A 10,317-nucleotide genomic window follows, 5' to 3' on the forward strand; every position below is an offset into this window, starting at 1 on the left:
ATCATGGGAATCCCTGATTGGATCCATGGGGAATGAATTTTAAGCCATTTGCCATAGGAAGTAAATTTAAGTATTTGAGCAATATGTAGCATAATTAGGGCAGATCATTTCCCAGTATTGGGGCCAAGATAGCCTGGGTGAGAGAGAGGCTTGGGGAGACATAGGGAGTAGGACACAGTCCACAGCTAAAGGTGTGTGAGAGTTATTGAATTAGAGTGCCCCCTGTGGGCGACAGGAGCATCATCATCATGATTATTATTACCCACCAGGTGCTAAGGGAGAGCGGACATGCCTGGCTAGAGAGAGAGCTCTGCTCCAAGGGTCTGAATGGTGCCAGCATGTGCCTGCTGTAGAAGGGGAAGTGCATGAGCTGGGCTCTTTAGTTGGCAGATGGGAAGACTTGGTGGGTAGAGTCTCCATCTTCACTTTGGCTGGCCTGGCCTGTGGCAGGGGAGAAGGCCATGGTCCACATCTGTGTCCCCAGCACCTGGAACAGGGCTTTTGGAACAGAGAATGCATTTCAGAATAGGAAAGATTTGTGGCCTGAGTTCAGGGGGTAGATCTGGAACCAGCAGGTGAAAGGCAGGTTGCCATTTAACTCAACTTTTGTAGCTGCCTAGCTGGGGAGAGGCAGCCACTCAAGAAGGAGATGCAGGTGGGCACGGATGGCCACTGGGGAGGCAGGCGGGTGGGCTTTAAAGCCCCTTCCAAACTCTGGGATTCTCTCGTCTCCTAAACCATTAGCCAAGGAGATGATAATGGTGGTGGTGGTGGTAGTGATGGTGATGATGGTAAAGACAGAAGCCTGCTTATTGAGCATCTATGATGAGCCTGGTTCTTTCAATACTTTATTTTTAATATGCTTTCCATATGAGAGGAACTGAGGCTCACACAGGTGGCCGGCCTGAGCAAGGTAAATGGCAGAGCCAGGGTTGGAATCTACACCTATCGGATCTCAAGCTCTCCATTCTTTCCAGCACACCTGGAAGGCCAAGGGTTTGGGAGATAGGACATGTATCCAACATACATGTGCACTCTCCAGATGAGGCCCTGATCAGCTGCTGTGGCATTGTGCAGGCAGGGCACCCTGGCCTGCTGCCCGGGAGCCCATAGCCTGGTCAGAGGAGATGAGAAAGGCATGGTCACCTGCAATTCAGACAAAGGTGACCTGAAATGTGCAGATCTAATCGTTGCTAGAGCAGCCCTGGTAGAGAGGGCACTGTGAGCCAGAGACTCGAGGGGTGGGTCAGGCGTGCCTGAGACTCGGCCTCGTATGGATGTGGATCAGACCAGGGAGGGCGTGTTCTTGTGCTGGAGCCTAATGGCTGTGACTTCCAGGTGGAGACCATCGGGGATGCCTACATGGTAGCATCCAGGCTGCCCTGGCGCAATGGGAACCGGCATGCAGCTGAGATCGCTAACGTGGCCCTGGACATCTTCAGCTCTATGGGCAATTTCTGGATGAGGCATGCGCCCACTGTGCCCATTCGCATCAGGGCTGGGCTGCATTCAGGTACATGCTTGGGGCTATAGGAGCGACAGGCCAGAGCAGCCTCCCAACCCTGCCTGGGTCACTGGCCGGGACAACCCCAGTGGTGTGCTTCTGGAATTCTAAGAATATAAAACTCCATAATAGAAAAATTTTACATTTCTTTTTTTCTTCTAGTATTTTAAGGGTCTGTCTATTATTACCTATCAAGGGCATCTAAGTTCATGCTGGGGAGATGAGAATCTGATGGAAGAGGCAGGACAGAGACCTTCTGTTGTCATGCAAACAACTAAATGTTTGCTGGGAGGGGGCCAGGAGAAGCCTCAGGGTCTCTACTATAGTATATCCTTCTTATGCCCCCACCCCTTCCTTTCTACATATCCCTGCACAGTGAAGTCTAAACTCCCTGCCCACCCCACCTGCCCTAGCCTCCAAGGCCCTTGTTAATCTCTCCAACCTCATTTTCCACCACTTCCCACTCCATCCATACTCAGTTGATTACCGTTTCCCACAGACAAGTGGGCTCTCTGCCTCTGTGCCTTTGCACCTGATCTTCCCTGCCCTCATTCTCTCATTCTTCAAGACACAGTTTATGTACTGCCTCCTCCAGGAAGTCCTCTGGGCTGGGTCAGAGTTTCCTTTCTGGGCTGGCACAGCCCTAGTGCTTCCCTCTTCAGAGCATTGATTATAGCTTACACATCTCCCCTCACCGGGCTAGGAGCTCCCTAAGAGCAGAGCCTGGCTCTGATTTATCTATGTCCCCCTACCCCCATCCCAGAGCCTGGCACAGATGTTGCCTCCTCTCCGGTTTTTATCAGAGACTCCATACAGCTTTATCCTCATCCTTCAGCTGGAGCCCAAGATGTGGGGTGGGGATAGCAGCTGGAAGGGGTGAGTGGGGAGTGTGGGAAGGGCAAGACTGTTGTGGGGACTTCCCTTGGGTCCAGGACCTACGAGAATTCACTGGGTACATTTGAGTTTCAGGGCCTTGCGAGACAGGGGTCGTGGGTCTCATCATGCCTCGGTATTGCCTCTCTGGGGACACTGTTAACACCTCATCTCGGATGGAGTCTACAGGTCTGTGTGAGTGTCTCATGTTTCTATCCTGCCCAGGGAATGACCCCTGAAGCCTGGATGTTTCAAACAGGACTTAGTAACTAAATCACCACCTGGTGGCAGCGTACCCTAGGTAATAGTAAACAACTAGAAGGAGACATATGTCACTGCTTCTTTTAACCTTCCACAGGGGATGATCTCATGAGAGAACAATGACTGGAAAGGCAGGAAGCCTGGGTCCTCGGCCTGACTGCAGCCAGCGTGCCTAGTGTCCTTGAGCAAAACGCTCTTCCTCTAGGGCTTGGTTTCCCCATCTTTACAATGAGGAGACCCTTTTCAATGTTTTTAAAATGCCATTTTAGGCCTTTGCTGTCAGCAGGGGCCTCTCCGAAGGCTTGGTTGGAGCAGCTGAAAAAGCTGAGCCTGTTTCTGGCTGCACAGGTTGTGGGCCCCCTAGCACTGCTCAGCAGACATTCTGCTTAAACAGATGCCCTACTGGGGAGTCCTGCCTGTAAAAGAAAAATGACTGCTTATCTGCCCTGACTCAGCCTTCACTGTCTTCCCTATAAGCAGCGATTATGTTCCTAAGGTTCTGACCTCATCTTGAGTTCTTCTTAACACTCAATCCATGTAATTTGCTTTTCCTTGAGACCCCTATTTTAGCACCCAACAATCTACTAGGACAAGAGGGCCAGGCGAAGGGTATTGCATGAATCAGAATTGTGTGCATTGCTGGCTGGAACTGAGGCTTTTAATGAGTTTAACCAGACGCTAGGTGGTCACTTGACTACTACCTTTCTTCTCAGCGTACAGAACTCATGTCCACAGCAGCACTGTCCAGGCACCGCTCAGCCTGGATGAGGGCTACAAAATTGACATCAGAGGCCAGACTGAGCTAAAGGTGGGAGACTTTCTTTCCTAGGATTGATGGGAAATGTCTCCAGAGGTTCAGTTTCTGTGGGCAGCAGGAGAGATTCTCATCTGACTGATGTAGCTGAAGGAAATGCCTGCCAGGGGGATGATCACCTTAAGTGTCTTCTTCACTCCCCAGCTTCTAAGTCAACATTTCTTCCTAGGAGCTACTCCTTTATTTGGCTCCCATGAGGAGAAGGGCCAGGGCAGAGAAGTTACTTCTATTAGTCACCTACCTGGGCGGCATGCTGGTGCACAGCATATATTACCATATTTATTACAGAAATAATGAAAGGAGGATCAATGTCCCCATTTTATAGTTAGGAAATTAAATTAGGGAGGCAAAATGACTTGTCCAAAGTCACACAGCTGTTTCCCAGGTCTGGTGGCTCCAAAGCCTGTGCCTTCTCCATAGCACTGTTGGGCTCCTACTCATCCCTCAGAACCCTAGCACACACCTTACCTCTCACTGAAGCCTGCCCTGACCCAGGAGTACCCCTCTTCTTCCATCCCCACAGCAGTAACTATCAGGCCTTCTCTGTGCACCCACCAGGCCCACGGCCAGCCCTCTGCTGTAGTAGGTGTGATAATGGTTTTTACTTGCCCCTGAGCACCAAAATGCAGAGATGTGCCTGTCACTTCTGTATTCTTTTTTTAAATGTTAACCTTCAATACCATTCTTTTTTTTAAATGTAACCTTCAATACCATTCCCCCAATTCCTCAGCTAGAGCCAGGCCTGGAAGAGTCTAGAGCAGCCTAGACATTTAAAGGCCCAGGGCTGCAGCTGGGCCCCAGAAATAGGGTGCTCCACGGGACTCACTTCATTACACAGTGAAATGTCAGAACAGGAGAGTACAGCTCAGAGAGGACAGTGACTCATCCAAAGTCACACAGCCTATGAAGGCCGGCATACGTGGAATCCTTTGCTCTGGAGGCTGAGGGAGAGTGAGCTGGAGTAAGGGCAGGCGTGTCTTATTTGGGGGAGTGGACGCTAGATGTCCTGAGGAAGAGGATTCTGATGACAGAAGGGGATCAGAGAGGGATTGGGGAGGGCGGCATGCCAACCTCGAGTTCTTTGGGCTGGCCCGGGGATCCAAGTGGCAATATCCACCCCTGGCCAAGGTGGGGTGTGAAACGTCTAGGACAGCCAGCCCTGCCCCCAGTGCCCCTCATGTCCTCTTTGCTCCTAACTCCAGATGGCTGCCCCCCAATCCCAGGGGAGGCCACCAGATCCTTCAGTAGTTTGGGAGAATCACAGATCATAGAATCCTGGGATCTCAGCATGCCAGGTCTGCTGGTTACCGCATTCATAAGTCATTATTTATTTATGTCTCTAACAGATAAATATTAACTTATTTAATCTTCACAACACTATGAGGCATTGAGGAAACTGAGGCACAGAGAGGCGAAGTAAGTTGGCCAAGGTCCCACAGCTGGCAAGTGACAGAGCCAGGATTTGGACCCAATCTGCCTCCAGGCTCTAGGCTGCTGTCCCCAGAGCTTAGGAGTCACATGCCTCTACCCTTGGTCTCAGTTTGTGAAGGTTTGCTCAACCCCTTTCCTCTGTCTTCCAGGCGAAGGGCATCGAGGAGACCTACTGGCTGGTGGGGAAGTTGGGCTTCCCCAGAGCCCTCCCCATACCTTTGGACATCAAACCAGGGTGAGTGAGGGGAGTTTCCCCCAAAGCTTGGCCTCTTTTGTTTGAAATTTGACATTTGCTATTTTTCTGATTATGAAAGTATTACCTGCCTAGTGGGGAAAACTTGGAAAATGCAGAATTCTTTAATGATTAATCGCTATCTTTCCGCTCCTGAGAGACAGCCATGGTTAGCACTTTAGCATGGTTCCTGCCAGCCTGTTTCTGATGCATCTGTTGTGGGTGAGGTCATGCTGCCTCCATAACTTCTCATTCCGATCTGTGCTGTCCGCTCAACATCCTGAGCGCCCTCCTGTATTGTTCAGAGCACTTTACTAACACTTATGGCATTGGGATTGCAACATGCGGGCGCCGTGATTAGCTCAGCCTTTCTCTTGTGGCAGGGCATGTAGATTCTTCCCACCTGAGCTGGTTACAGGTTGATGCGTTGATAAATATCACTGGGCTTTTGTCACCATTCAGACTAATTCTGCAGATGAGGAATTTACAGATCAAAGGGCACTCATATTGTAGGAGCCAAAAGAAGCAGATTCTCAGAGAGTTTGTGCCTGCCCTGCAGTTGGGCTCTTTCCTTTGTGCTCTGTCCTTTGTGACCCCATGTCCCTTGCTGAGGGCAACACAGGTGAGGTGGTGGAGGAAGCAAAGACGTTTTTCTGCGACATGCTGTTTCTCACTCCCTTCCACTCAACAGTGAGCAGTCCACAGAGGGCAGAGCATGCAAGTGTTGTCCATTGCTGAGAATTAGTTTCCTACTGATGAGGTGGCCCTCAGGCCCCCAGGCTTATCCCACCAATGGGAGGCTGCCCTGGGGATGTTCAGAGCTCCAGCAGGGTCCCACTGCACAACCACCTCAGATCTTTCGGCCCAGAGTCTTTCCCGCATCAGAACTTCTGACTAGCCCTTCTCAGCTCTTCCAGGATGGCCCATCCCGGCTACCCACCTCTCATTTCTCAAAGATGGGAAGCATGTGGGCAACTCATGGGCTTCCTGGGAAAAGACTAGCACTAAACAGCCCAGGCTATGTGTCCTCCAAGCGGAAGGACTGATGTGGACAGGGGCTGCGGGCAGTCAGAGCAGCCATTTCCTTCTGTCAGGGTGCCCCTGGGGCCCCAGGGAGCCCGGGCAGAGCAGTGCCTGGGGCAGGCAGTGCCCTGTTCATCTTCATATCTGAGTGCCTTCCCTGACACATACTGAGTCCAGCGAGGTAGGGAGGAGGAGGGGGACGGATGGACACACACTGGTGTATGGAGAAGCCCCCAGGGTACAGGACACACAGATGCATCCTTTTTATAAGGACACTTTAGCCTCCTGGGTGCAAAGCCAGCTTATGTTCACAGAAAGTCTTCCACACAACCCTGGGTCCTGCAACTTTGCAGATGGCTTGCTGGGTGAGGACAGGGCTCAGGACTGGCTGTGCGACCTCGGGCAGGTCCCTGCTCTCCCTGGGCCCTCCCACATGCCACAGCAGCCCCAGCTCACCCACCCCCTCATCCTGTTCCCATCCACTGAGCTCCTCTACTCCAACCTCCTCTCTGGCCTCCAAGGGCAAGCCGTCCTCTGCCCTCAAGGCCCTCGGGTGCCCACCCCACTTCTGCCTCCACGGGCAGCCACACTTCTCAGAAGTCCTGTCTGCTGACTCTGACTGCACTTCCTCACCTCCCACTCCAGGCCCAGCTCCTGCAGCCTGACTTCCACCCTCAACCGCCCAGAGAGCTCTGTGAGGTCACTGGTGACCTCCGCCCATGTCACCAGCTCCGTGGGCAGTTTTAGTTCTCAGCCTGATGGCTCGCAGCATTTCCCCTGCCTCTCTCTTCCTAGAAACACGCTCTCCGGGCCTCCTTGGCGCCCTGGCTGTGCCACCTGCTCTCCAGCTCACGCTCCCTGGGCTCCCTGCCAGCTCCTCTGCTCTCCCCAAGCCATGGATGCTGGGGCTGCACCGGCCTCCCCCCCTGGGGCCTCCCTTCCTCTCTTCACACCGATGACACTGTCACGGGCCTTGGCCCCCAGCCCCTCCTCCAAGCTCCAGGCCCCGGGTAGCTCACACTGACCCCTCAACAATTCCTTTTGGAGCTTCCACGGCACCGGAGATCCACCAGGCCCACCTGGCAGCCTGGCCCTCCACCAGCATTCTCTCATGGGTGGCCTCGCCACCCTCAGTCAGAAAGCTGGACACTGTCGTGGAATCCCCAGCAAGTCCTGCAGCTCCAGTCCATCACACCCCCAGCCTGCCGGCTTCTTCACCTCCTCCTCTCTTTGGGCAACTGCAGGAGGCCTCACCATCTCCCCTCATCCACCTCCACACGGCAGCCAGAGTGATATTTTAAGTAAAACACAAACATGATTAATATGAAAGTTCCCTGTTTAATACTCTCTGGGTCTTCCTACTCCGAGACTCAAGCCTGAGCTCTTTGAAGTTGCCTCTGGGGTCCCATTCTGTTATTCCTGGACCTGCCCCTTAAGCTCAGCTTTCCAGCACCTTCCACTGTGCACCATCTGCTCAGGGCCTCCCTGCTGCTCCTCAAGACTCTCAGTGCTTCCCACCTCAGGGCCTTTGCTCTTACTGCCCCCTATATCTAGAACGCCCTGGCCTGTCCCTTCCTCTCCTGCAGGTCTCAGCTCTGATGCTGCCTCCTTCACGAGGTGGATCGCATCACATACTCTAATCCGAGCCCTGCTGTCACCCTCCCTCCCATCTCCCCACACTGGGTCCCCGTAGCACTTGTTACTCCCTGATATTTCTTGTTGATGCATTTATGGAACTTTGCCCAGGACAGCCTGGCCAGCTGATGGGCCTGCAGATGCTCGATGCCCAGGGAGGTGAGCTCCCACCATCTCCCTTGCAGGGCCCTGGCTGTGCAGGCCCTAGGCAGCCCAGCTCCCAGTCCCCCGCCTCATCCACCCCATCCTGGAATTGGGGACCAGCAGGTCTGGCAGGTATTTGTCATTCTGAGCTCTGTCAGGGATGACTTTTCCACTCTGGGACAGAAACTTTATAAAGTGCCAGCAATGTTTTCATCTTCTCGGTTCAGGGAGGGAGGAGAGCAGACATTAGCCACAGCGAGCTCTGCCTGACCTAGGAGCCTCCCAGGCCTCCGGGCAGCAGGGGAGAATCCCATATCCACAGGCTCAGATCCAGCAGGTGGGCACCCGGGGCCTGAGCGCACAAGTGCACCCACACGTGCACACACACTCTACCTGTCATGGGTATCAGGTGCACACACAAGTGGAAATACTACCATACACCCCTCCATATGCTTGGAGATGAGATCACAGACAGGCAGACCCACGGACCCCAGGCAGACACACAAGTAGACACACAGAATCTCTGTAGGAAGGGCCAGCTGGATGGGAACTTGTTTACAAGGCAGTTACCAAATTTTTACTTGAACTGTATGCTATAGCTTGATTTTCTTTTTTTTAAATTGAAGTTTACAAGGCTGTGTTAATTTCTGTAACAAGATTTTTAAGTCAAGTTTTCTAAAGATGCTTTCATTCTCACTTTCAATATTTGCCCTATCTGCAGAAGTTGTTTATCTTTATATTTGGGGATGCTTAGGGAATCTGGTGGAAATCAGGGGAAGGAGACAAAAGGCCCCTCTCATGTTTTGGTGTAGCCACGACCCAGGCAGCAGTACCCATGGAACTGGCTCCCATCACCTGTCACAGTGACACTCCACACAGGGGCCCCTTCTCTCCACTCTGCCCCTGACAACCAGCGGTTTGCCCATGGCAGGGCTGCTGCGGAGGTCAGGAGAAGCCAACGAGAGCAAGGGGATCCTTGTAAGCAGCTGTGGGCTCTAAACAGCCACCACTGTTGTTCTGGGTCAGGGTTTATTATTCTTGTTTGTCCTTTTCCCCCAGGGACCCCTGGCAAGACCTCATAAACCAAGAAATCAAGGTGGCCTTTGCCAAAGCCCGCCAGAGCATAGCTGGGCCCTGGAGCTCGGGGAAGGCCTCGGCCAGGCCATGAGGAGAGGGACAGAGTGCGGCAGGGGTGGGTACCAGCCCGGAGTCCTCTGTGCCTGGACACCCCAAGCCCTCTCCCTGCTCCACTCCCAACAAAGAACTCTTTTGCTGAGCTCCCTGGTGACCACCAAGGCGCTTATTGAAAGGTGCCCTAGAGCGATATTAATAGAGGTGTTCCTGTGTGAATCCTATGGGTAAACTTGCTTCTAGACACAGAAAGAATAAAAATAGAAATAGTCTCTTCCTTTCATGCAGTGCTTTGTTCTTGACAAATGGTTCTGACTCTTGAGAGCTCATTAGAGAACTCATTGTTCCTTACCTGGAGAACACTGTCCCCACCAGACAGCCCAGGTGCCCAGGCCCAGAGAGAGGAGGTCATTTGTCCCAAGTGGCATAGCTGCCATAGGCAGAAGCAAGATGGGGACCAGGCACTGTGGCCAGACCATGTGCTCACCTCACACCACTTCTTGGAGCCTCTGTTTTGTCATCTCTAAAATGGGTGTGCACAGAGCCCACATGAGGCTTGTTCCTGATCAGGGCTTGGCCCACAGCAAATGCTCAGAGCAAGCTCCCTCCTTCCCTGCCTGGCCTCCTGGAGCTGGCCTAACCTTTTGGGCTTCTGTGAGTGCTGTGTTGGGATTCCAGGTCTTGGACTCCCAAAATTTCAGGAGAGGGGTGAGGAGAGGAGTGATAATTCCTTGGTTCTTAGGGAAAAAAAAGACTTCTATCTTACAGGGGAAACCTACCCCCCAACCCAAAAAAACCCCACAACCAACTCATTAAACTGATTCCCAACATCAAAGAGTGCTTTCCAAACCCTGGAGGCCGATTGCAGAGCAGGCGGACCAGGCGCACATGGAACTCATTTCCTTAACTGAGGGGAGAGGGCCAGGGGCCAGGGGGCAGGTTAAGCTCTAAACAAACTCATTCTTCTTCAGAAGACTCCTTGGGAGTGGGGAGCTGGCACTAAAACTGAACTGTGGGTCCTCAAGAAAATGTTCTGCTGTAGGGGCTGTGCTGTGTGTGTGTGTGTGTGTGTGTGTGAGACAGAGACAGAGAGAGGAGACGTGAGAGGGATGTGGGAGACGTGTGTATGGAGCCATGAGCAGCTGCGTGGTGGAAAGTGCTCGACTCGGCTTTAGGAGATGCCCCTGCCATCCTGACTGCACAACTTTAGACCTAATTTTTTTTTAATTGAAGTATAGTTGGTTTACAATGTTGTGTTCATTTCTGGTG

The 10,317-nt window shown here is 52.6% G+C and overlaps 1 protein-coding gene across 1 annotated transcript in view; it reads left to right on the top strand.

Annotated features, from left to right (window-relative positions):
- LOC107033440 (guanylate cyclase D-like) overlaps positions 1-9,224 on the top strand; it is a 37,960-nt gene extending 28,736 nt beyond the window's left edge. The window contains 5 exon segments of the mRNA XM_072970714.1: positions 1,339-1,513; positions 2,474-2,572; positions 3,352-3,446; positions 5,033-5,118; positions 8,977-9,224. Of these exon segments, the coding sequence (XP_072826815.1) occupies positions 1,339-1,513; positions 2,474-2,572; positions 3,352-3,446; positions 5,033-5,118; positions 8,977-9,085 (564 nt within the window). The 3' untranslated portion in view covers positions 9,086-9,224.
- Positions 9,225-10,317: the final 1,093 nt, after the last annotated feature.

Source organism: Vicugna pacos, chromosome 10, assembly GCF_048564905.1.
Source record: "Vicugna pacos chromosome 10, VicPac4, whole genome shotgun sequence".
NCBI lineage: Eukaryota > Metazoa > Chordata > Mammalia > Artiodactyla > Camelidae > Vicugna > Vicugna pacos.